This window comes from Nyctibius grandis, chromosome 4, assembly GCF_013368605.1.
Source record: "Nyctibius grandis isolate bNycGra1 chromosome 4, bNycGra1.pri, whole genome shotgun sequence".
Classification (NCBI taxonomy): Eukaryota; Metazoa; Chordata; class Aves; order Nyctibiiformes; family Nyctibiidae; genus Nyctibius; species Nyctibius grandis.
The window spans coordinates 49,995,811-50,021,967 of NC_090661.1; the positions used below are offsets into that span (position 1 = coordinate 49,995,811).

At 41.1% G+C, this 26,157-nt stretch overlaps 1 protein-coding gene across 3 annotated transcripts in view; it reads left to right on the forward strand.

Annotated features, from left to right (window-relative positions):
• The first annotated feature begins 4,952 nt into the window (after nucleotides 1-4,952).
• TSHR (thyroid stimulating hormone receptor) overlaps nucleotides 4,953-26,157 on the forward strand; it is a 76,831-nt gene continuing 55,626 nt past the window's right edge. For all 3 annotated transcript variants that reach the window (XM_068399108.1, XM_068399109.1, XM_068399110.1), the window contains exon 1: nucleotides 4,953-5,122. In XM_068399108.1, the coding sequence (XP_068255209.1) occupies nucleotides 4,953-5,122 (170 nt within the window). The remainder of the gene's footprint in view (nucleotides 5,123-26,157) is intronic.

The window sequence follows — 26,157 nt, forward strand, 5'->3', positions numbered from 1 at the left end:
TGATCATCTTCATGGCCCTCCTCTGGACTCGCTGCAACAGCTCCATGTCCTTCTTATGTTGAGGGCCCCAGAGCTGGATGCAGTATTCCAGGTGGGGTCTCGCGAGACCGGAGTAGAGGGGCAGAATCACCTCCCTCAACCTGCTGGCCACACTGCTTTTGATGCAGCCCAGGATACGGTTGGCCTTCTGGGCTTCAAGCGCACACTGCTGGCTCATGTTGAGCTTCTCATCAAGGAGACAGGGCTGGAGAGACCAGAGACAATGCTACCTTCCACATAGGTCCAGAGTCTACCCAGGAAAACCAGTCAGCAAGATAGGGCTGCAGGAATTGGGCTGGGAATGGGTTCAACTTTTAAATAGCTGAGGAGGGTTTGGGTGCCTAGGCCTGACCTGACCCAGAGCCCCAGAGCCTCTGCACCATGTCGCAGAGGGGGCATGGTGCTGGGGTGGGCTGGGTTGGCCAGGGCAGAGCCCTGACAGAGTGAAAGGACTAAACCGTGATAGCAGACTTCTAGCCAGCAAATTCCTTAAACATGCTAGAAGCTACAATGTATATGTCATCTTACTTAAAGAAAAACTTTGCAGGGTGAAGCCAGTGCCCATGGAAACACTATGTGGTTAGCAACAGTCCTTTTTCTCCCCAGACTCTTACTGTTGATGTTCCTGCTCAGAACAAGCCAGGTAAGCCAAGTCTCCAAGCCCAGGAAGCAGTGCATCCAGACCTGGAGCCCTCCGCAGGCTGAAGTCGCATGTTCTGTCCTGTTTCCTTCAAGGCTGTCAGGCCTTGAGATGAGTCCTTTGCTTCTCTCATTCAGGGTTTAAGCCCAGAAACCATATATTAAGCCGTTCTTATTTATTTTGAAATCTGCTTAGAACATCTCCAACTTGAATGTCAGCCTTGCATTTTCTTCGGTCTGCAGTCTTTTTTAGTTGCCATTTTTGAACCCTTAGAATTAGCTGTGAAGATATTTATTCCTTTCATTAACACTTTCTGGACTACTGCTGCTGCCACAGAGCAGCCAACATACCAAAGCTTCTGATGCCAATATCTATGTGCATGCTCTTTTTCCTACTAAAGAAAAGGGAATTCAAAATACTTTGCTCTCAGCGAAAGAGCAATGAATCAAATTACCCTTCCTCTATTTTAAGAGCCTGAAACACAATTATAATGGAGTAGCTAATGCAGGGTAGCCTATTAGTAAAGGTAAATAGCATAAGGTTACCTTTAGTACGCCAAATGAATGAGTATGATTTGGTTTATGAAAACCCACTGAAACTACTCAAATCTCGGGACTACTTATCTACCCACCAATAAAACTATTATTCCTTTGCTTAGGCCACACACAGTGATACATAAAAAGTAACACTGAAGTCAGAATAAAAGTGGGGGAGAAGGGGGTTGCAAGAGGATACACACAAGAGGTTGCAACAAATCACCCCAGCAATACTGTGATTAAAGAGGGGATACACATCCCTTAGTCTCTTCCTGCTAACCAGGCCATGTCGTGAAAACCAAGGACTCCTCTGTTGTGCTCCGAGTCATATTAGGTCATGAAGATCAGTTGTGAGATAACACAGATTAAGCTGGAAGGAGATTTTAATGCTGCTGCTCAAAGTTGGCAAGCTGCCTCTGGACAGTGTCGAGCAATGTTGTTTGCTGGATGAAGCAACTATGGCTTGTACCCACTGCCTGGAAATCAGGTGTAGAATAGTCTCATGACAGCTAAGAGACTTGGTCCAGAAGAAGACAGAGATTCCTTTGGTGATACATTTGTTTTGCTAGATGGCTTTGTATACCTCTGTGTCAGCCTGTGTCAACCAAAATTTTTCTTTGCTGAAGCCAAAAGGAATGGAGATTTTCATGTCCTGTTACTAATACAGCATACAGTGTCCACAGGACAAGCTGGATACTTTGACAGTAAGAACAAGAAAGCCAGCGGAGAATTTTGATATCCTGGGAAAACCCGTTAGGCAGCTGTAGCACTGTCTGAATTTTGTAACACGTAGCACATTAAATGAAGTTCATTAAGTGGCTGATTATTCCCTTTAGGTAGAGGACCCAAGGCAAGCCTAACTTCACTGAACTTTTATTTTTCTTTGGTCTCTGGTGTATCTGCATTTCATTGTTAAAAATTATGGCCATGTGACTACAGCAGTATAAATCATGGAAACCACAACAACATGAGAGGAAATAAGAAGGCAAGTCCTGAAGATCCTGGCAAGTGCCTCCCTGCAGAATGGGTGGGCACTGAGGTGTTGTTTCCAGATCTGGGAAGGATCAATGGGATTGTATGGAGCACACGGCAAGGAACCTTGAGCTTGCACCACAACCTTGGCCCCCATTCTTATCAGTTGCCCTCAGAGATTAGTAAATCCTTGGAGTATGAAATTATACAATTGTGTCCCACAACTGATATGATGGATGGATGAGAATGTGTGTCTTGTCTATGGTCCTCAAAAGAAGAAGACAGGCCTTGCTTCATGGATGCCAGGCAATATTATCCTTGGACAACAATGAGGGGGTAGATTAACCAGTAGGTTGTTTTGCGGATAGTAGCAACTGTGGTAATGTTGCACTTGCTGCCCCTGAATTACTGTGCAACACAGCATATGGTGTGGCTAGCTTCCACAGGGGACAGGACAGGATGGGACAGGACAGGATGGGGTAGCAGCCCAGAAATAGGTGTGCTTCTGCCCTCAGAACCTGTACTAGCTTTTGGCTTTCTTCATGAAATTTGTCATTAGCTGGGAAAGAACATGATCCCACTGCTGAGAGATGGCAAGCCTGAACACATTGGTAGCAGCCTCCAGCAACTTGGTCTGTCTTACACTGTACTGGAGTCTCCCTTAGCACTGCCCAAAGTGGTGAACAGTTACAGAGTTCCATGTCTGACTTGACAACGCTGAGTTACACCTTTTCCCTTGCCTGTGCCTCAGTGGAGTGTGCAGCTCCCTTGTTCATTGGCCTTGAAATTCAGTGATCTGCCTGTGGCTTCATTTTTATTTAGTCACGTTGGTATGGACACCAAAAGGTGGTGGTGGGTGGTGGCTCTTAGGGCTGCAGGGTGAGTTGCAGATATGAGCAGTGTGCCAGAAGGGCTTGACGGAATGGGACACAAGGCCAGCCAGCATTCCCAAGGGAATTCCATGCAATGCAGCATGAAGTTGTCTAGGGCACTCTGAGGTGGGTGCTTCATCTTGTCCCCTCACTGGGACACCCCTGAGGATACCCCTAGCCTAAACAGGATAAATGTACCTGATGGGATTCCTCACTTACATGAGATCTAAGCACCAACATAAATCTGCAAGATAAGGATTTATACTGTATTTCTTTATGGAAATAGTATTATTTTCTCACCTTAAAAAGATATGTTGAGAGCATTAACTACATTTAGGAAATATATACTAATGAACTGACTTCAATTACTTTTGAAGAGTTATATCAAAATAATATCTGATGTGTTGTACTCATAACTTTTGGATAACTCTGATGTAGCTGGAGGGGAATTATTTATCCAAGAAGTTGATGGTCTAATTTTTTATTTGTGAGTAGGTTACTTTTTCAAGTTTCCTCCTCCCAAAGTTACAAACATTTTTGTTGGCATTTTGTTGACATTTTTCTTGTGTACCTACACATGCACAAAATCTACATGAAGGAGAAAACACCAGTATTTAGTTGAAAAAAAAAGTTTAAAGGAATTGAGGAAAAGTATTAAAGAACTTTCTTTACTGCCTCATTGAATTAAACAATAATATCAATTTTTTTCTCTATTTAAAAATATTTGTTTTTAGCAACAATATCTCTTATTTATGAAGAAACACAGAATTAAATTAGTATTAACCAGATTTTTTCAGCTTTTAGTATGTCTGTCAGACATGGGTATGGCTGCTTCAGTGTGGGAACCTCTGTGTCATGTCCATTGTAAACCTGTGTCCCTACCAGTGACCTCAGTATGTTGCCACTTCAAGTGACAATAATTCCACCTTATTTCTCCCAAGGTTAGATTTTTTCCCTCCATTTTTTCTTTGGTGAAAGGATTTTATCTTTTCTGATAACATGGAAAATGCTACGAAAGGATTTTATCTTTTCTGATAATATGGAAAATGCTACTCTCTCCTCTTCATTTTGCTCTCCTTTATCATGTGATTTTCAAAGTCACTCTGTTGAATTTTCAGTGCTTTTTTAACTGCTTGACATTTAGTGTGCATCTACTTTGCAGTTAGTGAATTTGTACTCGGTGTAAAGATCTGGTTTATCTTCGCTGGTTTTACAGGTGAGGTAGTATTGCTCTTACGCAGCCCCCTCTCTCCTCCCTTCTGCAAAGATGATAGAAGAAATGTTCGGGGTAAAGCGTCGCGCCGCCGCGTTTGAAAAGGGCTCGGCGGGCTCGTCCCGCTGCCCGCACGGGGCCGGAGCGCAGCACCGTACCTGGCAGCCGTCGCCCGGCCGCCCGGTTGGGCTGGGCTGGGCAGGGAGCCCGCTCGCCCCTCGCAGTCCTGGCCGCCCTCGGCAGGTGGCCCCGGCGCCCTGCGGCTGCGCTGGGTCCCGCCGGCCGCGGAGGGGAGCGCGGGGAGGCGGCGGGGGGCCCGGACGGTGAGCGCCGGGGCACGGGAGCTGCCGGGGGACAGGCTCGGGGGACCCCGCGGGAGGGGTGCGGGGAGCGGGGGGACCAGGTCCGTGTGGGGCGGGGAGCGGCAGGGAGGGATGGCCGGCGGGGTGGGCGCGGGGGCAGGGGCGAGGGGATGGAGCCTGCCCGAAGGAGAGGGCGCGCAGGGTTTGCTGAGAGCTTTCCTGTCCCCGCTCAGGGAGCAGGCGGCGCTCTCCGGCAAAGGTGCCGCCTTTGCCGAACAGCTTCTCCCGGCGGGGCAGCGCCGTGTGCCCCTGCGGCTCCGGTGTCTCCTCCCTTGCCCCCGCAGAAGCGAGGGGCAGAGCCGGAGCGGGCGGCGGAAGATGCCGTGGCTCCCGGTAGCCTTCCAGTTGCTGCTGGTGCTGGTGCTGTGCAGCCAGGGCACAGAGAGGTGTCCCTCAGCCTTCTGCGAGTGTTCCGACTGGGATGACTACAAAATCACTTGCAGGGACATCCACTTCATTCCCAGGCTTCCAGAGGACACTCAGACCCTGTGAGTACACTGGGAAGGTTTAGGGGAAATACTAACCCGTTGTGAGGGTTCATATTTTGCAAGCAGGAGATGCTCTGAGCTAATGTCCTGTGAGATGAGGGAGGGAAGTGGCGAGGGGGAGAGTGCTGTAATTTACCTGGGCAGCAGAGCACAGCGGAATGGCAGTGTACAGACTCTGTGTGTGTCAGGGAGACATAGGAAAAGTGACTCTCAAACCTTATGGAGAAGTGAAGAGATGGTTGTCCATTGGGCCTTAAAAGTTCTCAGTAGGATATGGGAAAATTAGTCACTGGGCTTTTTGTGGGCAAACTGAGCGGAAGGCTGGATTCTATCTGGCATGGGCCAGGAGGGTGAGGAGAAGGAAGGATAGATCTAACACAGTTTTGTAATTAAAAAAAAGGATAGGAGTTGGATGTGCCACCTTGCAAACAGTTCCACAAAAGCTTCTGTGCACTTTCAGCTTCTTTGCCAAAGCCTGACAAAAAGAATCCATGGGAACTGAGAATCTCAATATACCGTCTGGGAGATGAAGTACTTCAGATAAACGAAAGTGTGGAGTATGGGATACAGCAGCAAATTTGAGGCTTGCCAAAGTGATAGAGCAATTAAAGTATCTAATCTAAGTGTTAGTACCATTGCAGACACCTTAGAATATCTTGTCTGGGTTACTGCTGCCGGTCCAGAAGAATGTCCTGCGTCATATCTGTCAGCCCCATACAGATATATCATATAGATACTCTAAGGAAACTGAAATGGCACCAGTCAGCTATAACTAAGCAGCTGAATCACTCCTGGCTTTTACTTTGTCTCATAAGGCACAAAATGTTTCTACTCTCCAAGGGAAAATTCATTTGTAAGTAGGTTACTTTCTGATAAAATAAACAAATTCGACTTCAGTTGATTTAATTGCAAGATAAATCAGTAACAGGGTTGACTGACTTAATTCTTGATAATGATTCTTGGGACTTTATTTGAAAAGATGAGCCATGGAGTTATTTGAAGTTATTTGAATGGGCTTCTCAAGATTTTTTAACACCTGAAAGTAAAGGTTTAGCAAATTGATCACTTACCTGAAAAGACAGAGAAAAAATTATTTATGTTATTTCCATTATTTATTCATGCCTTTTATTTTTTTGATTATTAGACTGCAATTATACAACTATTTCAGTTACTAAGTAGGATTTTAAATTAAATGGGATTTGGTTTGGTTATTGTACTTTTGTACATGCAGTTTACTTAATTTGAAATTACAGTAATGTTACTGTACGCGACATGTAGTATGTTCTTTGAAATCTACCATGACAAGCTAGAAAATAAAGCAGCTTCAGTTTATAGGAGAAATATACCTTTGTGTAGGCATTTAAAATAGTTAATAGAACCAATGAGATCACATAATGGAATTGAATACTTTCCTTGACAAATGCTGGTATGATGGCTGAGGAGTACCTCTCTACATACCGCTTCACAAATAAAGTACTTTGGCTGCTGGAGTTCTAGTGTTTTAAACACCTGTTGTAATGGGGGCTCTAAGATCATAAGCCATTGTTTTTAAAAGACAAAAACACCCAGTGAAAATCTTATTTCGATGGAAAAAGTGATTAAAAAAAACAATTGAGAAATATTTTTCTGTTTATTTTGGGTGTATTTTAATCATCTGTACCAACTGGGGCGACCATTGCAAACTTCTCAAGAAGTATACCCCCTACCATAGTCATTATAAGATGAGAAAAAACTCCAGGTAATGACAATTGTGATTTTATAGTGTATGGTAGAAAAGGTAGAACATGCACTGTATAGTTTGTTTGATTTGAAAACAAGTGGGAAAATACGGAAAACAGACCTCTTTTCGCAAAGAAATTTAGCACTTTTTACTTCAGTTTGCAGTTTTCTTTCTGGGTAAGGTGTGTTTATTTTCCTTCTGTGTTATTATTTGAATTGCTGAAGTCTGGTGGGCTGTGCCTAATTCTGTAGTCCCTTGCTCTTGGCAAATTACTTAATCTTTCTTTCCCTCCATATGTTAAATGGGAGTCATAACAGTTCCTTGTATCTGTTTTTCATTCAGAGTGCTTTCAGATGCTTCAGCCTGACTTACTTACATGTGGAGGATAAGATAACACAAAGAGTTTTCCTGAGAGATTGTACGATGTCTGCCCCTGCTTCCATCATGTTTTGCATCCTTCTGTCTTACACCTGGCAACAGTTCTTAAAGACAAAAGGCTGAGGAGGGGATGTGATTAATGTGTATAAATATATGAGGGCTGGGTGTCAAGAGGAAAGGGGCAACCTCTTTTCGCTTGTGCCCTGCGATAGGACAAGGGGCAATGGATGCAAGCTAGAGCACAAGAAGTTCAACCTCAACATGAGGAAGAACTTCTTTACTGTAAGGGATACAGAGCACTGGAACAGGTTCCCCAGAGAGGTTGTGGAATCTCCTTCTCTGGAGACTTTCAAGACCTGTCTGGATGTGTTCCTGTGTAACCTGCCCTAGATTGGTCCTGCTCTGGCAGGGGGGTTGTACTCGATGATCTCCAGAGGTCTCTTTCAACCCCTAACATTCTATGATTCTATGATTCCAAAATAATTGAAGTTTCTGTTAACCTTAAGAACAAATGAACACTTCTTTTGAAGTGAAGTATGTAGATGTGCGTATCTGCACATTATATGTTGAAAACGTCTACAATTTTCCCCAAATCCAGCAACTTTGTTACTTTAGGTAAAGTAACTTTGCTTCTTGGTGGTTATGCGTGAACCTCAAGATTGCCTATTTTAACACTTTCTTATGTGGTTATTCAGTTTTTAGGGTTTGTAAAACTAAGAGACTGGTGAGTCTAGGAAAACTCTGCCAGTGTTTGGAGATGATGAGCTCTTTTCAGTGCACAGGATCTTGAAACTCCAATTAAGGTTTCATTCCGATTATTCAGTCGGGACTGTTCTCATTTCTCTGCCCTACTTTAAGAGGGTGGTGTAAGCCTTTTTCTAACAAGCCATGCTTATAAGAAATTGCAAAAAATGTTTATTTCCAAACTCTTTTAGTAGAAAAGTGTTTTAAACCATTCTTAATGTATTTGTCCAAATATAGTTAATGCAGGTGCTTATCCCGAATGGCTGAGTGCACAGATATTGTTCTTAGAGATGCTCTTTTTCAGTACAAGATTTTTCTTTTTTTTTCTTTTTCTGTGGAGTAAACAAAATAAGTAGAAAGAAAAATGTTTTGTGTATTACAGGCAAAGCTTGTCTTGTTGCCTAAAGTTAAGGATATATACTCATACCATACTATGGTAGGAAAGCAGTTCTAAGTGGTATTGAAATACAGTACTAAAAATATTAAATTAGGTATCAATAATTTTGTCACATCTATAATATTTTCATGCTTCTTTCTGCACAGCTGACACCTGGCCTGATCTGGTGCCATTTTAGGCCTGCCTGGCCCTCCTTGGCTTCTGCCGCTGCCTATCCTTGACTCCACGCCTCCCTCACGCTGTGGCAGTGGCACTATGTGCACAGTACTGAGGGCATCCCTGTCCCAGTGCCTTGGCTGGCAGTGCTTTTCTCTTTCAGCAGCACAGTGTTGGAACAGAGCCAATGGTTGGTGCTATAACCTCCTCTGTGTTTGGTGGAATATGCTGGGAGAGATCCTGGCCTTTCAGTGCAAGCAGATGCCCTAGGAAGTGGAGATTAATAACTGTGAAGAATTACTTACACTTGCAGATCACCAAAACCCCACTGAACCTTTGTCCAAAGATATAATTGAATCATAATGCTTGAATTATTGTAATACCTTTCTTGGCGTCATTATGATGAAATAGTCAGGTGGTATCACTATCCCAGCATCATCTCAACTCAGTTCCCAATGCTTTTCATTTTATGAATCTGTTATTAGTTGCTTTTAATTATTTTTTTCTTTGGCAATAAAACTAATAAAGTTTTGCTTCTTATTTGTGCTCCATATCATCTGCATTCACTTACTACAATAACTTCAGCTCCCCTTCCCATCCCCAATATCCTCAATACTCTCACTTAAGTTTTCCACCACTTAAGAACAGCCATAGCAAATCAGTCCAATGGCTCTCATCTAACGCAGTATCCTGTCTCCAGGATTCCCCTTCTCTTAATTTTCCTTAGACATCTGCATATAGAAGTCATATGTGGTGCTCTTCATGAATAGTGTCTCAGCTTTCAATTATTTTTAACTGCAGGAAGTTTCTAAACTCGGTGTGGTTTTGTCGTTGTAGTAACCCTCAAAGGATTGCCCTTCTGTGTCTCTTGAGTTTCGTGTCTGTGCCTCATTCAGTCGCCTCTTGAACCCGTTTCAACATCCATAATATCCTAGTTGCAAGAACTGGTTTTTGTTGTCATATTGTTGTTGAAAATGCCACATTGCCTCCCATCAGCAGCTGCATACACAATATTTTCAGGTCCATGTTATGTCCCTTAAGCCTGCTGACAATATTCTCATCTCCTCCCTATACCTTCTATAGCAAGCCAACAGCAGTGTTCCCTCCCATAAATGTTACTCAAAGCAGCCTCATCTGCTATCTAAACCCTGTATATGTGTGTGTGTGTGTATATATATATATATATGTATATATATATATATATATGACTGGACGGACAGAAGGCAGCATCTCCTGCGTTCAGAGCTGTGCGAGTGCTGAATGATTATTCCCTACAGAATGGATAAGGGCTGAGCCCTCCCTGCATATTTTCTTTTTTCTTTCCTTTTTTTTTTTTTTTTCCCAGAAGGGGTGCTAATCTTGTTTCTATCCTGTACCCAGGTGCTAGTTTCACATCACCATAATCAAATTTGCTTGAAATTGGACAAGAGGGAGTTAGAGGGGGACAGTGGAACTGGCAGATAAATAGACACAAAAACAGTAGAGTCTTTAAGAATATGTTCTTTACATGAGGTATTAAGCTACGATTCTGCATCTGCTCCAGGATATTGGCCATAGGTAGGATACTGTGTTTTGATAAATGCAAGGTAGCTCACCCTTCAGGGGCAAGGATCCCTGATGTATTTACATTTACTGTGTAATTCTGTACATTTACTTTTAGTACATTCACTCTTACATTTTGTGTACATTTACTGTAGGTAATTCTATCATCATCTATTTATAGACTTCATTACTTCAGAATTAAGTATGTAGCCTCATAAATATATCTTCACAAATAACCTTGCAACATAAGCACAAAATTGTTATCCCTATTTTAATGATGAAGTACCAAGAGTCTAAAAGAACAGGAAAAACATTGTCATGATTAAACAGACAACTGAAGGAAGCTATTAGGGCATCCTTCAGAAAATGGAAGTCATGCCCAAATGAGAAAATCTTTGGAAACTTTAAGTAATAGAGTACAAAAATATTTTGAAGATAAAGTTGTAATATCATAAAAACTCAGTATCGTCTTTAAAACACCAAAGAGGATAACTCTGAAAAACTTCTATCAAACTGAAGTATCAGTATGAAGCTTGTTCGAAACAAATAAAAAATCAAATAGAATTAAATTCCCTGAGCCAGATAATACTTGTGTAAGAGTTCAAAAGACATTAAAATACGAAATTGCTGCATTACCTACTGTAGTATGTAACTTACCATTTAAATCAGCCATGGTGACCGAGGAATGGAAGGTCACAAGTGTAATTTTAAATTCTTTTAAAAAGAGTGCTTTAGGGAATACCTTGGGAACTCAATGCTTGTAGGTCTGTCTTCTTTGGAAGACTGTGAAAAATAGGAAGGAATCAATCTGGTTTTCATAAAGGGAAAGCTCACCTCACAAATATATATGCTAGTTCTTCAAAGGAATCAGAAACATGTGAATACATTGATTTCTGAACTCACATTTAAAAAAAAATCAGCAAGGACCTTAAGAAAGATTTCAGACAAATTAGCTGTTAGACATAGGAAAGAAAGCTGTTTTATGGATTAACAGCAGGTTTAAGCAAGGAGGAAAAAAGATGGTAACAAACTTAATTTTCAGAATACAGGGAATTCGTCAAAGGACCTTTACTTGGAACTATGACATCGAACAGTCTGAGTGTAGGCTGCTCCTTGTTTAGGCTGTTCCTATTTTTTTTTAATCTGGGTGTTGCAGTAAGCTGCACGTAGATACGCTGTGATCTTAATGAATGAGCTGCCATCGATACATGCCATTTTTATATCCTGCTATTTCTCCTCAGTAGCCTGCCACCAGCTCTTATCAGTAGCTGAAAAGCCAAAAATCTTACTGTTCCCTTTGAGTGAGCCTAATTGCCCTTAGAGTGAGCAGGAATTACACAGATACATTGCAGGGAGACAAAAACCTAGAGTTTACTGGTTTACCTGCATAAAGATTGGTAACACAGATTCTTGCCTGCATCTTTTAGAAAATAGCCTCATAAGATTTCAGTAAGATGTTATCTTAATTACATTGTAAAAAAATAATTGAGTTGAGAATGTCTTATGATCTACTACCATTTAACTGTAGCAAAAAGAGCATGTTTGCTTTCTAACAACTGTTTAAGTAAAACTCACTGTCTGTGAACAGTCACATGGTAAAATGTGTTATAATAAAATGCTAGGTGTTTGTGAACTTCGTTTGTTTTCCCTTCTTGATAAGTTGTAGAGGTATAGATTTGAAGGCCAAGAGGGCTCATGGGAACATCTAGTCTGACATTCTGGATGATAAAAAGCTTAAATCATCCCAATAGGTACAGTTAATTAGAGTTCCTTCTCCTTTTTTATTTTTTTGGGGTAGAAAAATCATATATTGTTGATTTAAAAATAATATTAAAAAGAATCGTATTAAAAAGAATCCCATACAATGGTTAAAAATTTGTTCAAATGCTCAATCATCCTTGCTTTTTGTCTATGTTTGTGGCTACTGCTGTGCGGTACAAAGTAGGGAAGTGTATTTAGGCATTGAATTTACGCACTTTGAATTGCCACTCTGGAGTGAATTGCCACTCTTTGCATTGACTCCAAGAAATTCAGGCTTCTAATTTTGATCCTCTGAACTGCATATAAGAAAAGTGCTAGAATTGTCCTGGAGTAAATGGTTGGGATAAATCCTTTCTCTCCCAAGATGAAATCTGGGCAACTGTAGCTTTATGCCACTGGATTTTGTGGGGTCTTTACCTGTCAGATGGAAGAGCCCTGCATTCTCACAGTTAACATGATCGAATTGCTCCTTTTTGTTTTGATAAATTGAACAAGTTATGATCCTGGTGTAGGCATATTTTTCAATATTTTATTTAAACCTGTGCTTCCTTTCTGAACTGTCTCCAACATTTCTACCTCCTTCTTAAACTATGAGCATTAGAATTGAACTACCCATATGCTTTATTGAACATTTTAGTGCATAGAACTCCAGTTATCCACTGAGCATAACCCTTAAGTCATTTTCAGTCTTTGCTTTTGAGAATAGTGTCTGCCCAACCTGTAAAAAAAATTTGTAGTTTGCTGTTCTTAACAAACATTTTTTTCTGCTCATCTATTTCAATGCACATTGTCTGCTTTACTCATTTTACCAAATGTTCCAGCTCTCTGTTTATCAGTGACTTGTCTTCTTCATTATTTACAACTCTCACAAAATTTGTTCTCTGTTTGAGTTATGTAATTCAGCACCTTTATCAGTCTCCTTATTAGAAAGTCTGCTTTCCTTTTTTGTTGAATCTGGCAATATTTGTTTTTTGTATAGGAATCATAAGCTATTTATTCCCCTCTCCTTCTTTCTCTCTCCAACTGTTGTAATGCAAACAACTCCCCAGCTGAAAGATTTCTCGTATCAACTTAATAAAAACAAGATGGTGCCGTTATTTAAGAACCATTTTTGGACTTAGATGTCAGAGTGTAAATCTGAATATTCCTTTTCAAACAGAACCTTTCACAATAAAGTTCTAATAATCAATGGAGGACCAAGTTTGCCGAAACTCTCAAATCTTTCTATCCTTGTAGTACATTTTTTCATCTTGCAAAGGTAACTCTTCCCATCATTGCAAAAACAGAAGATCTGTATAATGACATTGTCGGGCATTTTCATGTAAGAGTTGATCGCAGCATAGTAATTTTCCTTTTCCTCAATCCTTAGATTTTCTTGTTTCCTGGTCCACCTTCCGCTCATAACTGAATTATTTTAAAAGTAGCCTATCACATCATTAACCCATGGAAAAATATTATCAAAAAGTATCTCAAATATACTTTTTGTTATCTTTGTTAAGAAGATCTCTTAAGTTGATATCTGTTAAGAGCAGAGCAATGGTTGTATTTGGTTGGCCCAAAGGTCCACCTAGTCCACTATCCTGTTTCTGGTAGAGTCCATGAGCATGTGCTGCGAGAAGAGTATAAGAAAAAGAGAAGTGAACATTATACTTTCCCCTAATACTCTCCTAACCTTTAACAATAAGGGGATTCATGAGTTAGATGCTCTTCTCGGCCTTATGCAGAATCAACTATTTTCATGTTATTTCTGAAAGACATTTTGTTTTTAAAAGCTTTCAGAGATGAAGTCTTCACAAGCTCCCCTCAGCAGTCTTTTCCACTGTTTCACTCTCTTCCTGATGCTTTTCTTTGGATTCTTTCCAACTAATCCACAATTTTCCTCAGATGTGCTGGTCCAAAATGAATCAATATCAGTGCCGACTAGGTACTACACATAGATTTGGTGTTCCTAGATGTAAAATGATACATGTGGGGAGGTCAGGAAGAGATGTTTTTTTTTTTCCTGAAAAAGCATTAAACTATTTCTAGCTACTGAAGAATGGAATTAGCAAAAATTCTGCCACTTAATTCAATAGATTTAATTGAGGTATAGAAGTGAAGTGAGTTTTCATGTTTATTAGGCTACAGCAGTGACATGAAGAACATAAGAATAGCTGTGCTGACTGAAATGAAGGACCCATTTTGCCAAGTACTCTGTGTCTGAGAGGGACCACAGACAGATTGGAGGGGTGAGAACAGGCCAAGCATGTGATACTCCCTTAATACTTTCCCAGCTTCTTACCTTTTTCAGTTGAAGGAATTTCCTGACCTTATTTATTAATATAACTTTTTTGCCTATTTTTTAATTCTCAGTGGATCTCTCTGTCAGTTGCATACCCAATTTTGTCTTGAGCTTATATCAGCTTCTTGTATCCACGATGTCTTTTGACAAGGAATTTCACAGGTCTGCTTCCTGGTGCATGACAAAATATTTCTCTTTTGGTTTTGGTGGTTTTGTGTGGGTTTTTTTTTTTTAACTTCCTGAACTTGTCTCCCTCTAGCTTCATATATATGTTTATTTATATATATATATATATATTTTTATATGGCATTTTGTTCTTGTTTTTGAAGAAGGAGTAAACAGTCAATCCCATCTTCTCCCTGCCCTTCCTGATGTGTACACCTCTATTATGTCTCTGTCCAGCCATTCCACAGCCAGAGTGAAGGGTCCCAGACTACCCAGTATCTTGGGTGGAAACCATTCCATACCTTTGATCATCCTTTTTGCTTTCTTTGTATTTCTTCCATTTCTAAGTAAATATTCCGCTCCAAGTGACAATACCAGTGCTCTACAAGGTATTCAAGGTACAGACAAACCCTAAATTTGTACAGTGGCAAAAGTGTGTTATCTATTCCTTTCCCAGTATTTTCTAATAATTTGATTTGGGATTTTTTTTGACTATTCCTAAGCACTGAATCTATATTTCCACTGAATTAATGCCAAGACCTAACATAATGCCAAGATCTACTCCTGAGTGAAAATTATGAGCTCAGAAACTGTCATTTTTAATATATGTATCTATGCGTGGTTTTCCCCCTGTGTGTCATTACATCTATTGACATCAAATTTCATTTACCATTTTATTTTCCAGCCACTCAGTCCTATAAGAGCCTTCTGAAATTCTTCACAGTCAGCTCTTAGTATTACTGTCTTAATAACTTCGTAGCATGAGTAAAGATTGTTACCTTACTGTTCACCCCCCTCTTCCAGGTCATTTATGAAAGTATATGAAACGGCGTAAGTTTTTACCCAAATCCCTGTGGAACGACATTTACTCTTCTCCTTTGCTTCCTATTTTTAATTAATAATTTATTTGGAGTGTATTTATTGAAACTGTCACAATCTTACAAGATTAAAGGAAGAACTAAATTTTTCTCGTATATTGAAGTGTCTCCCTCGAGAGGAGATAATTGCATAAACTTATTTTTAATATGTAAAATCCTTACATAAACATTTATACATGATGGAAAATAACAGTGAAAACTATTTCTTAAGGAAGATCTAAGTAAAGACAGAAATAAACGTATTACCTTAGAAACTGCTGAATGTGCTCTCTCTGATCAGACTCAAAACTTAGATCTATTTGCCTGTATATTATCAGCCTTATCACAGTATTGCAGTACCATGTTTGCTGTCTTTGGCAGTTTGTCTAAGATTCTAGACCTGAAGTGTTGTACAGTCTGAAATACCAGCTGGTACACCATTTTTTTTCTTACTGTTAATAAAAATGTTATGGATGTTGACCAGGTTTCCGTATCAGCATTTGTCAGTTTCCCTCGTCCTTCACTGAGGATTTTAGACAATCTGACAGGCACAAAAAACGTCTTTGAAAGTCTGCCACTGGATTTTTAGTACTGTTCTGGATCCCCTTTTAAAAGAGGCTACATTTTGAACATCCATTTGCATACCAGTTGCCCTTCTCATACTTACCTGTATTTATCTTGCATTGTCATCACCACAAGTCAGCTCCAGCTCATTCCTTACATTCTTCAAATAGGAAAAATCAGGCAAATTACATTCATTATTTCATTCATTGTCTGTATTACTGTCATTTGTGGACTAAAACCCTGTAACCGTGGGCATTGTACAAGGACAGGACATAGATAGTTCTTGCCTCCAAAAGTAATGTAGGACTGCAGACAGATATAGACAAACATGGACATCTGTAAGGCATTAGAAAGCTGTATATTTACATATATAATATATGCGCATTTCTGGAATAGGGTTGTGTTTTTTTCCCTAAGGTAGAGCTCTGCCACTATTGTAATTTATAAATGAAAGACATTTAAGCTAAGTGAATATGAAACCAAAATCACTGTTTGTGTGTGTTTTCGGTAGAAATTCAAGCAGTTTTGAAGAAACTTCCTGGGTAATTTTATTCCTAAAAGTCCTTTGGTGAATCTTAACAGTATTATGATGAAAGTTTCTTTACATTTCCCTATGTGCTTTTGATGTTTGTCATATGTACAAAAAAAATAAGTTTCAGAGATCTTCCTGAATTTTAAAGTATCTCTGACAGTTTATAAAGGCCTCTGAGGTTTTTAAAGCCTGTTTCCTTTCTGTCACATATGATCTCAGACTCTCTTTTTCTTACAAAACCAGATGTTGCTTTTTTGTTCAAATGGAATAGCAGGAAATGACTTAATTTACGTTCAAAATGTAAAGAAAATTATTAACTAAAGCATGCTGTTCTATAATCCCTGCTCAGCTAGTCAGAGTCCGATAAAATTCCCTCCTTATTCCCAAATAAACTTACAAAGATTTCTTTCAAGGGGCATGGTTCAAGTGGTCTGTAGTGCAAATATGACCTACTGAAACATTTTCACAGTCTGGGAGAATGGCCTCTGTACTGCAACAACTTTTTAATCCATGTGCCTGACTCGCACAGAAAACAAAAAAATGAACAAAAAATAAAGTTGAAAAAATGATGTAATCATATGCAAATCACAGAATCACAGAATCACAGAATCACAGAATCAACCAGGTTGGAAGAGACCTCAGGGATCATCGAGTCCAACCGTTGCCCTGACACCACCCTGTCGACTAGACCATGGCACTAAGTGCCATGTCCAGTCTTTTCTTAAACACATCCAGAGATGGTGACTCCACCACCTCCCTGGGCAGCCCATTCCAATGTCTAATAACCCTTTCTGAAAAGAAATTCTTCCTAATGTCCAACCTGAACCTCCCCTGGCGAAGCTTGAGGCTATGTCCTCTTGTCCTATCGCTAGTTGCCCGGGAGAAGAGGCCAACTCCCACTTCACTACAACCTCCCTTCAGGTTGACCTTATTGTAGACGGCAATAAGGTCACCTCTGAGCCTCCTCTTCTCCAGGCTAAACAACCCCAGCTCCCTCAGCTGTTCCTCATAGGTCAGACCCTCCAGACCCTTCACCAGCTTGGTCGCCCTCCTCTGGACTCGCTCCAACACCTCAATATCTTCCTTGAAGTGCGTGACCCAGAACTGGACACAGTATTCAAGGTGCGGCCTCACCAGTGCCGAGTACAGAGGGACGATCACTTCCCTAGACCGGCTGGCTACACTATTCCTAATAGAGGCCAGGATGCCATTGGCCTTCTTGGCCACCTGGGCACACTGCTGGCTCATGTTTAGCAGGCTGTCGATCAGCACCCCCAGGTCTCTTTCCACCGGGCCGCTTCCTAACCACTCTTCCCCCAGCCTGTAGCGCTGCATGGGGTTGTTGTGGCCGAAGTGTAAGACCCGGCACTTGTTCTTGTTGAACCTCATGCCATTGGTCTCGGCCCATCTATCTAACCTGTCCAGATCCCTCTGTAGGGCCTTCCTACCCTCCAGCAGATTGACACTCCCACCCAGCTTGGTGTCATCTGCAAATTTACTGAGGGTGCTCTCAATCCCTATGTCTAGATCATCTATAAAGATATTGAACAGCACCGGCCCCAGAACTGAGCCCTGGGGAACACCGCTAGTGACTGGCCGCCAGTTGGACTTTGCCCCATTCACCACCACTCTCTGGGCTCGGCCATCCAGCCAGTTTTTAACCCATTGAAGAGCCCACCCATCCAAGCCCCGGGCAGCTAGTTTGTCTAGGAGGATGCTGTGGGAGACAGTGTTGAATGCCTTACTGAAGTCTAGATAGACTACATCCACAGCCCTGCCCTCATCTAGTAAGCGGGTCACTTTGTCATAGAAGGAGACCAGGTTGGTCAAGCAGGACCTGCCTTTCATGAATCCATGTTGGCTGGCCCCGATGCCCCGATTGTCCTGCATGTGCCGTGTAATGGCACTCAGGATGATCTGTTCCATCACCTTGCCTGGCACCGAGGTCAGGCTGACAGGCCTATAGTTCCCTGGATTGTCCTTCCGACCCTTCTTGTAGATGGGCATTACATTTGCTAATTTCCAGTCAGCTGGAACTTCTCCAGTTAACCAGGACTGCCGGTAGATAATAGAGAGTGGTTTGGCAAGTTCATTTGCCAGTTCCTTCATTACTCTGGGGTGAATCCCATCCGGGCCCATAGCCTTGTGGGTGTCCAATTCGTGCAGCAGGTCACTAACCGTCTCCTCCTGGATTACGAGGGCTTCACACAGCCCCCCGTCCCTAACTTCAGGCTCTGGGGGCCGAGTCTCCTGAGGGCAACCGGTCTTAACATTAAAGACCGAGGCAAAGAAGGCATTGAGCACCTCTGCCTTTTCCTCGTCCCCTGACACTACACTACCCTCCTCATTCAGCAAGTGGTGGAGGCTCTCCTTGACCCTCCTTTTGCTGTTGATGTATTTGTAAAAGCTTTTTTTGTTGTCTTTGACTGTAGCAGACAAATCGAGCTCTAATTGAGCTTTGGCCCTTCTAATCTTCTCCCTACACGACCTGGCCACGTCCCTGTAGACCTCCTGAGATACCCAACCCTCCTTCCAGAGCAAATAGGCTCTCTTTTTTTCCTTAAGTTCTAGTCTAAGTTCTCTGTTTAACCAGGCCGGTCTTTACCCCGACAGCTTGTCTTCGTACACACTGGGACAGCCTGCTCCTGAATATTTAGCAATTCCCTTTTGAAGCATGTCCAGCCTTCCTGGACTCCTTTGTCCTTCAGGACCGACTCCCAAGGGACTCGGTCCACCAGCCTCTTAAACAGGCTAAAGTCTGCCCGCTGGAAATCTAAGGCAGAAGTTCTACTCTTGCCCCTCCTTACTTCCCCCACTATCGAAAACTCTAACATTTCATGGTCGCTATTCCCAAGACGGCCACTGACCCTCACATCTCCCACTAGTCCTTCTCTGTTCACAAACAACAGGTCAAGCAGGGCCCCTCCTCTAGTGGGCTCATTTACCACTTGCATGAGGAAGTTGTCCTCCACACATTCGAGGAACCTCCTAGATTGCTTCCTCTCTGCCATGTTGTATTTCCAGCAGACATCCGGCAAGTTGAAGTCGCCCACGAGTACAAGGGCCGGCGACCGGGCGGCTTCTGACAGCCGCTTGTAAAACGCCTCGTCTGCCTGCTCATCCTGGTTGGGTGGTCTATTACAGACTCCCACCGTAATGTTCGCCCTGCCAACCTTCCCCCTGATCTTTACCCATAGACATTCAACCTTGTCATCCTCACCATCTTCCTCAATTTCGACACAGTCTAAGCACTCCCTAACATATAGCGCTACCCCACCGCCTCTCCTACTTTGCCTGTCCCTCTTAAAGAGCTTATAGCCATCCATAGCAGTACTCCAGTCATGAGAGTCATCCCACCACGTTTCTGTGATGGCAACCACATCATAACCTTCCTGCTGTACAGTGGCTTCTAGCTCTTCCTGTTTGTTGCCCATACTGTGTGCACTGGTGTAAACGCACTTCAGCTGGGCTAGCGGCCTTGCCCCTGATGCAGGCCTGTTCCCCCTACGTTCATTTGTGGCTGCCCTGGTCTTATCCCCTTCCCCCATCGAACCTAGTTTAAAGACCTCTTGATCAGCCCTGTCAACTTCTGGGCCATAACCCTTTTCCCCTTCTGATTCAGCTGTTCCCCATCCGGCATAAGCAGCCCCAGTGCCATGAAAGCCACCCCGTGGTCAACAAACCCAAAATCCCACCTACGGCACCAGTCTCTTAGCCACATATTAATCTGTTGTACTTTTATAGTCTTTTCCCTATTTTCACCAAACACCGAAGGAATTGAAGAGAATATAACCTGCGCACCTACCCCCTTCACCAAACGCCCCAGGGCCCTGAAGTCCCTTTTGATTGCCCTGGGACTTCTCTCTTCAATCTCATCCCTACCCACCTGGAATACTAATAGTGAGTAGTAGTCAGAGGGCCTCACCAGTTCAGGAAGCCTCCTGGCAACATCTCTTACCCGAGCCCCAGGGAGGCAGCAGATTTCCCTGTGAGTCAGGTCTGGCCTGCATATGGGGCCCTCCGTTCCCCTTAGCAGGGAGTCGCCTATAACAATTACTTTTCTCCTTTTTGGAGCTGGTTGCAACCCTCTTACTTGGTTGCTTCTGTTTACGTAGCCCCGTAGAAGGTCTTTCACCTAGATTCATGTCTTCCTGACACTCAGGAAGACGCTCAGGCTCCAGCACCTCATACCTATTTTTCAGGGGGAGAAATAGCAAGAAAGAAAGGCTAGGTAGAAAAAGAAGACATAATTTTAGTGGAGAGGGTGAAGATTCTCCTCTTGTGGACTTATGGTACCAATTTTTCTTCCTGACCACCAGAAAAAAGGTAATGCTGTTGCTCAGAGTTGTGATTTCACAATCAGTATAGATACACGTGTTCTGAATTATATCAGGAGTAAACCTTTTCTTCTGGGCTACATGAATTTCACAATTGCCATCAGGACTGTCTCAGCTTCAGTTGAACGCGTGCAGTCATGTTCAGGTATGACAAAACATTGTAATGGAGATAGCTTCTGAAGAAGTCCTTGAATAATTTTTTTCTTTGTAACTGAATTTACCCACCAAGAGAGAATAGAATTATTTTTCTAATAGCTATGTTAAGCTCTAGACTTTCATTTTTTTAACCTTTGTTCACTCTTTTGTTGTGAGAGAGACTTCCCTTTTTCCCAACTTGCATCAGTCCTTCTGGAGGAAGGGAGAGGAATTTCACCACTCAGAGAGGTTCTGCAGGAAAATTATATTTCATATAGTCCTAGTTTATATTACCATTTGCGGAAACTGCCTAATTAAATGGCTAAGGATAAAACTTCATTTTTTAACTTGGAGTCTTTTAAATTATTTTGGTGGGCATTTTCTTTCTGACTCATGGGTCTGAGTTGAAAGCAGCTTGCTTCATTAGTTCCTGGGGGACAAGTGTGTGTACTAACTCTTTGGAGTGTCCTGAAGCATAAAAACTTAATAATTATTGTACTGGGTCATAAAGAAAACTCCACCTCACCCAAGAACCTGTCCTGAACATTGACCACAAGCAGATACCCAGGACACAGGGTATGGATAGTCTTATATTCAGGGATCAAATTAGGAGACCCAAGTTCTGCTGGAGCTGAAACTAGCAAGGGATGTGAAGAGTAACAAGAAGGACTTCTGTAAGAGCATGGTCAGCAAAAGGAAGACCAAGGAAACTGTAGGTCCCCTGCTGAGGGGGGCAAGGGACCTAGTGACAAAGGATATGGAAAAGACCTCAATGCCTTCTTTGCACTGTTTTATTTTTCATCTGCTCCCAGGCCTCCTAGGTCCCTTTGCCTAGTAGCACAGCCTGAGGAAATGGAGCATTACATGCAGTAGATGATAGACTAAAGAAGCACTGAAGTGTACTGGACATACAGAAATCTATGAGATCAGATGGGATGAACCTAAGGGTGATGAGGGAGCTGGTCAATGCCATTGTGAGGCCTCTCTGTCATCTTTGAAAGGTCATGGTTATCAAGGGAGATTGATGATGTCTTAAAAAGGCAAACATCATGCACATCTTCCATTAAAGCAAAACAAGGAATTCATTCACTATTTCCCATCGGCAGGCAGGTGTTCAACCATCCCCAGGACAGCAGGGCTCCATCATGCATAATGGTTAGCTGGGAAAACAAACGTCATCACTCCAATCGTCCCCCACTTACTTCTTCTCCCTGCAGCTTTATATGCTGAACACGACGTCACATGGTATGGGTTATCCCTTTGGTCTGTTGGGGTCAGCTGTCTCGGCTGTGTCCCCTCCCAGCTTCTTGTGCACCCCCAGGCTACTTGCTGGTGGGGTGGTGTGAGAAGCAGAAAAGACCTTGACTCTGTGTAAGCACTACTCAGCACTAATGAAAACACCTCTTCATTATCATCACTGTTTCCAGCACAAATCCAAAACATAGCCCCATACCAGCTACTATGAAGAAAATTAACTCTATCCCAGCCCAAACCAGCACACTGTGAGGGAAAATAGCTCAAAGTTTCTCTGTTGTGTGATTCAACCTTTTTTGTTAAAGATTGCCATTTAAAACGTTGGTTTGAATTAAATAGGGACGTACTAGAGGTAATTGCTGTATACTTTGGTACATTTGGGTTTATTTCAAAACAATTTGAAATTATTTCCGTAAAATTACTCTATGATGCTTTTTTTAGATCCAGACGGATCACGCTCACTTTATTGAGATCGAGAGAGAACTAGTCTTATTTTAGCATGTGTCAGCAGCTCGTTATCTATGTTGAGGTTTAAATTGTTATGAATTTACTGTAGGTGCTATCATTGCTTCTACTTGAGTCAGTAGCATTGGATTTTGCAAAATCCTGGATATCGTTTCCCATTGACTTGGGTAAAGTATTAGGGCACTGCCTGTATCGCAGAATCTTGAGTAGAATTGAAGCTGTTGACATAAAATGGGCTTTTTGCAGATGAGACAATTTTTAGTTCTTGAGTAAAACAAGATACTTTTTCTACTCTCTAAAATTTTGGATACTGTTTAAGGGACATCTAAGTGCGGCTAACAAACTGCTATACTATTAGCAGCTTCACAACTAAATTTGTTAGGTTTTTTGAGGCTCTTTAATGTGTTTCCTGTGAACAGGAGGATGTATAAGGGCTAAGCGGCGCAGAATACAAAAGCACGTTTGAAGTTTTTGAGAAGCTGAAATTGTATTGCATACCCATCCCTGTTTTGGCAGATCAGCATTTGACAGTAGCCTATCTGTACTACATGTGACATTATTCCATCACAGTTGGTGATGAAGGCAGATCATTTAGGTCTTTTTAAATCACTTCCTGAAATGATCCAGTTTTCCAAATGCAACCACCTTTTTTAGACTGATTTGAGTTTCTGTTAACCCATGTTATGGAAAATATCAAACATTTATTGATTTTGTAAATATATAAAAAGCCTGTATGATTCAGATTTGTGAGCAGTTGCCTTCTTAACTGATACCAACAGAAAACATACTATTATTAGCTTTTTCAAAATACTCTGTAAACAATTGCTTAGTAGTTACAGTATTTTCTAATATTTAAGCTTTTTCTTTCCTTTTATAGTTATACCAGTAAGCTCTGTTTCTCGGTTGAGGAGAAGGCTGTTGTGTGCTTCTGAAGTGTAATGGGTTGGAAATTTAATGTCAAAAGAAAACAATATAATGAGAACTGCCTGCAGCAGCAATTCAAGATTCAGTGGACTGTAACTCAGAATCAGTCTGTTAAACGACTGTCGAAATCCTCTCCTAAAATAAAGTTTTTTAACTCTGGTGTAAACCACTTTTTTGCTATTAAGTTGATCAAAACTAGTCATCTCCACAGACAAGGAAAAGATAAAAAAGAGTTTCTACTGCCATATCACCATTTTCTTTTGTGACAACGTGTGGTATTCTCACTAAAGTGAACCTCTTCTTAGCATCTACAAAAGAACTATTGGCAAGTCCCTCTGCTTTTCTGTTGAGCAAGCTATGTGTGTAGTTAAAGCATACTGAAGTAATGCTTGCTTCTACTGGGAATGGGAATGGCTTTTTGTTTTGCACTTGTACAGTTCCCAGCACTGGCTGGGTTTCTGTGCCATGACACAGGAATTTTAAATGTTACAAACATACCAGAAGTGCTACTGATACAATTACTGATAAGCAATGAAAAAAAAAGTTGCATTCAATGTTCAAAAAATATTATTTTGATCTTCATCAGTCTCTCTGGTCCCCTATTGTCACTCATTCCTATTCTTCATCTGGTCACTTCATTGGGTTGTTGTGTGTGTGTGCAGTAAAGCAGCGCATAGTTTGTAAATTACCTCAAGAACCCTTAGAACAGTTTTTTCTATGACTCACCATCGTGGTTATGAACAAATCATTTCACTTTAACATTTCACTTTAACTGAGACAATAATACATACTAATATTTTGGACCTAGTGTATGTCAACAACAGGATTACAGAAGTAATACCATGCCTTTTCAAGCAAAATGTGTAGGTAAATATAATAACATGCATCAGATTTGAAAGGAAATTTTAAAAGTAGAGATTTTTGTAAAATGCAGTATTTTGGAAGCACTTTATATTGCAGCATGTGCATAGAATTATTAAAATGATTACCTGAAAGACAATTGATAAGATGATATTTTAATGGATTTAGTAAGTAGAGTAGTAGAGTAATTAATTGGTAGAAAAGTAATTAATTATTTTAAGAAAGCCCAAATCTGGTTTTGGCTTCAGAAATAGTTAAGTACTTTTATAAGTGAAAACAACTCCGTGTTGTTTGGAAAATTAACTAATTGCAGCTAAATTTTTTTTTTAAAGTGTAGCCTTTTCTTATGACAACCTACAGAATATCCAGATATTGCCAAAGGTCAAGGAAAAATCTTCCAGTAGTGAGAAACGTGGGCAATCAATAGGCTGCATGTCTCTTTTATCTACATGTGATGTCTCATCATGTACTTAACTTGATTCCTACTTTCTTTATTTGATGCAGAAACAGCGGTTATACACTGGATTTACAGGTAACCTGTGTACTGTGAAGTGTATTAACAATTTCCTTTGAGGAATGTGAACAATATCTTAAACTGATATGAACTGAAAATTCCAAAGATAGCTCCCCGTTTTGTTCAGAACTCATTTTATGGGTATGTTTGTAGGGCTTGGAAACATATTTCCCAAAACAAAGCAGTTCCTTAACTTATTTTTGCAGGTGTTTTTTTTTAGTTCAATATTTCACTTAGTAATTTATTGTCTTTTCAACTTTATTGTCTATTCAGCTTTGCCTTGAATGAAGAGAAAATATTTAAAACAGTTGACCAACAGTCTTAGTGTTTATACATAAGGGCAAACATCAATGGAGAAAATAGTTTGTTTCCTTCGAATGTTAAACACAAAGGCCTTACGAAGACCTTACCACTATGCAGGGCAGTTGTGTATGATTTTTATAAAAAAAAGTTTTAATTTGGCATAAGTTGAAGTGTGACTTGTCACCATTTTAAATCCCAATATTTTCCTTTAGATTCTTTAAATTATATTGGCCTTTGCTGCTTTTTTTGAGAGAATATTTTGCGTTTGAAAAACAAATCTGGAAAACAGAGGGCAAGTGATTTAATGATATAACCAGTTCAGGATTTTACTGAGTCACATCTTTAAAGTGCAACTTGAAAATTGGCAGATATCTCTTGCCATTTCTTAGGATATACAACTGTGTCATTGCAAGGGTATTATTTTAATTAAATCTTCTGCAGAAATTTACAAATGCATATTGAAGTGTTATCTTCACTGTGATCTAGACTGTGACCTAGAAATATTTCTGTTGTTTGCATTTTGTATGTCCACCTTCCTTTAGCATTGAAAAGTATACTAAGCAAAACATTAAGCCGCTATCTAGTTTCCTATTTGTTTTTTCCTCAGATTTTAGTGGTACCAATTATGTTTTTACCTGCTCAGCCAGTGCCTTTCAGCAGTTCTCTGTATTAGTGCAGTTCCTCACAGGATTCTTCCTTACCATGTTTTTGCAGTTCTCAGTATCTCAAGTGTTTAGGATTAAATACCTCTGCCTTGAGGGTAATTAAATGTCATGCTTTCTTCAGCACTGACAGTTCTGAAATCTATTAAATGACATTAGCAACCTACGGGTTTGCTTTTAAATGGAAGGCCACATTCAGTAGAGCCAGTGTCCCCTGTAAAGTCTTCGGTTTTCACTCAAATCCAGCAAGAAGCAGTGGGTGATCACAAATTGAGCAAGAATAAGCTCCAACATTATGGATTGATGTTTTCTGTTTGCTATATATTAGCAAGTAACCAACCTGAATTCTTGCCTGTCAGTTGACAGTGTCCATATGCACCTCAGTATGTAGGAAGAGGATCTACTAGCGCCAAGAACTTACTTTCAATACAGAATTGTCCCAAATGCTGACCTGCACACTTTCATTTTGAAAGGCTCTAGTAT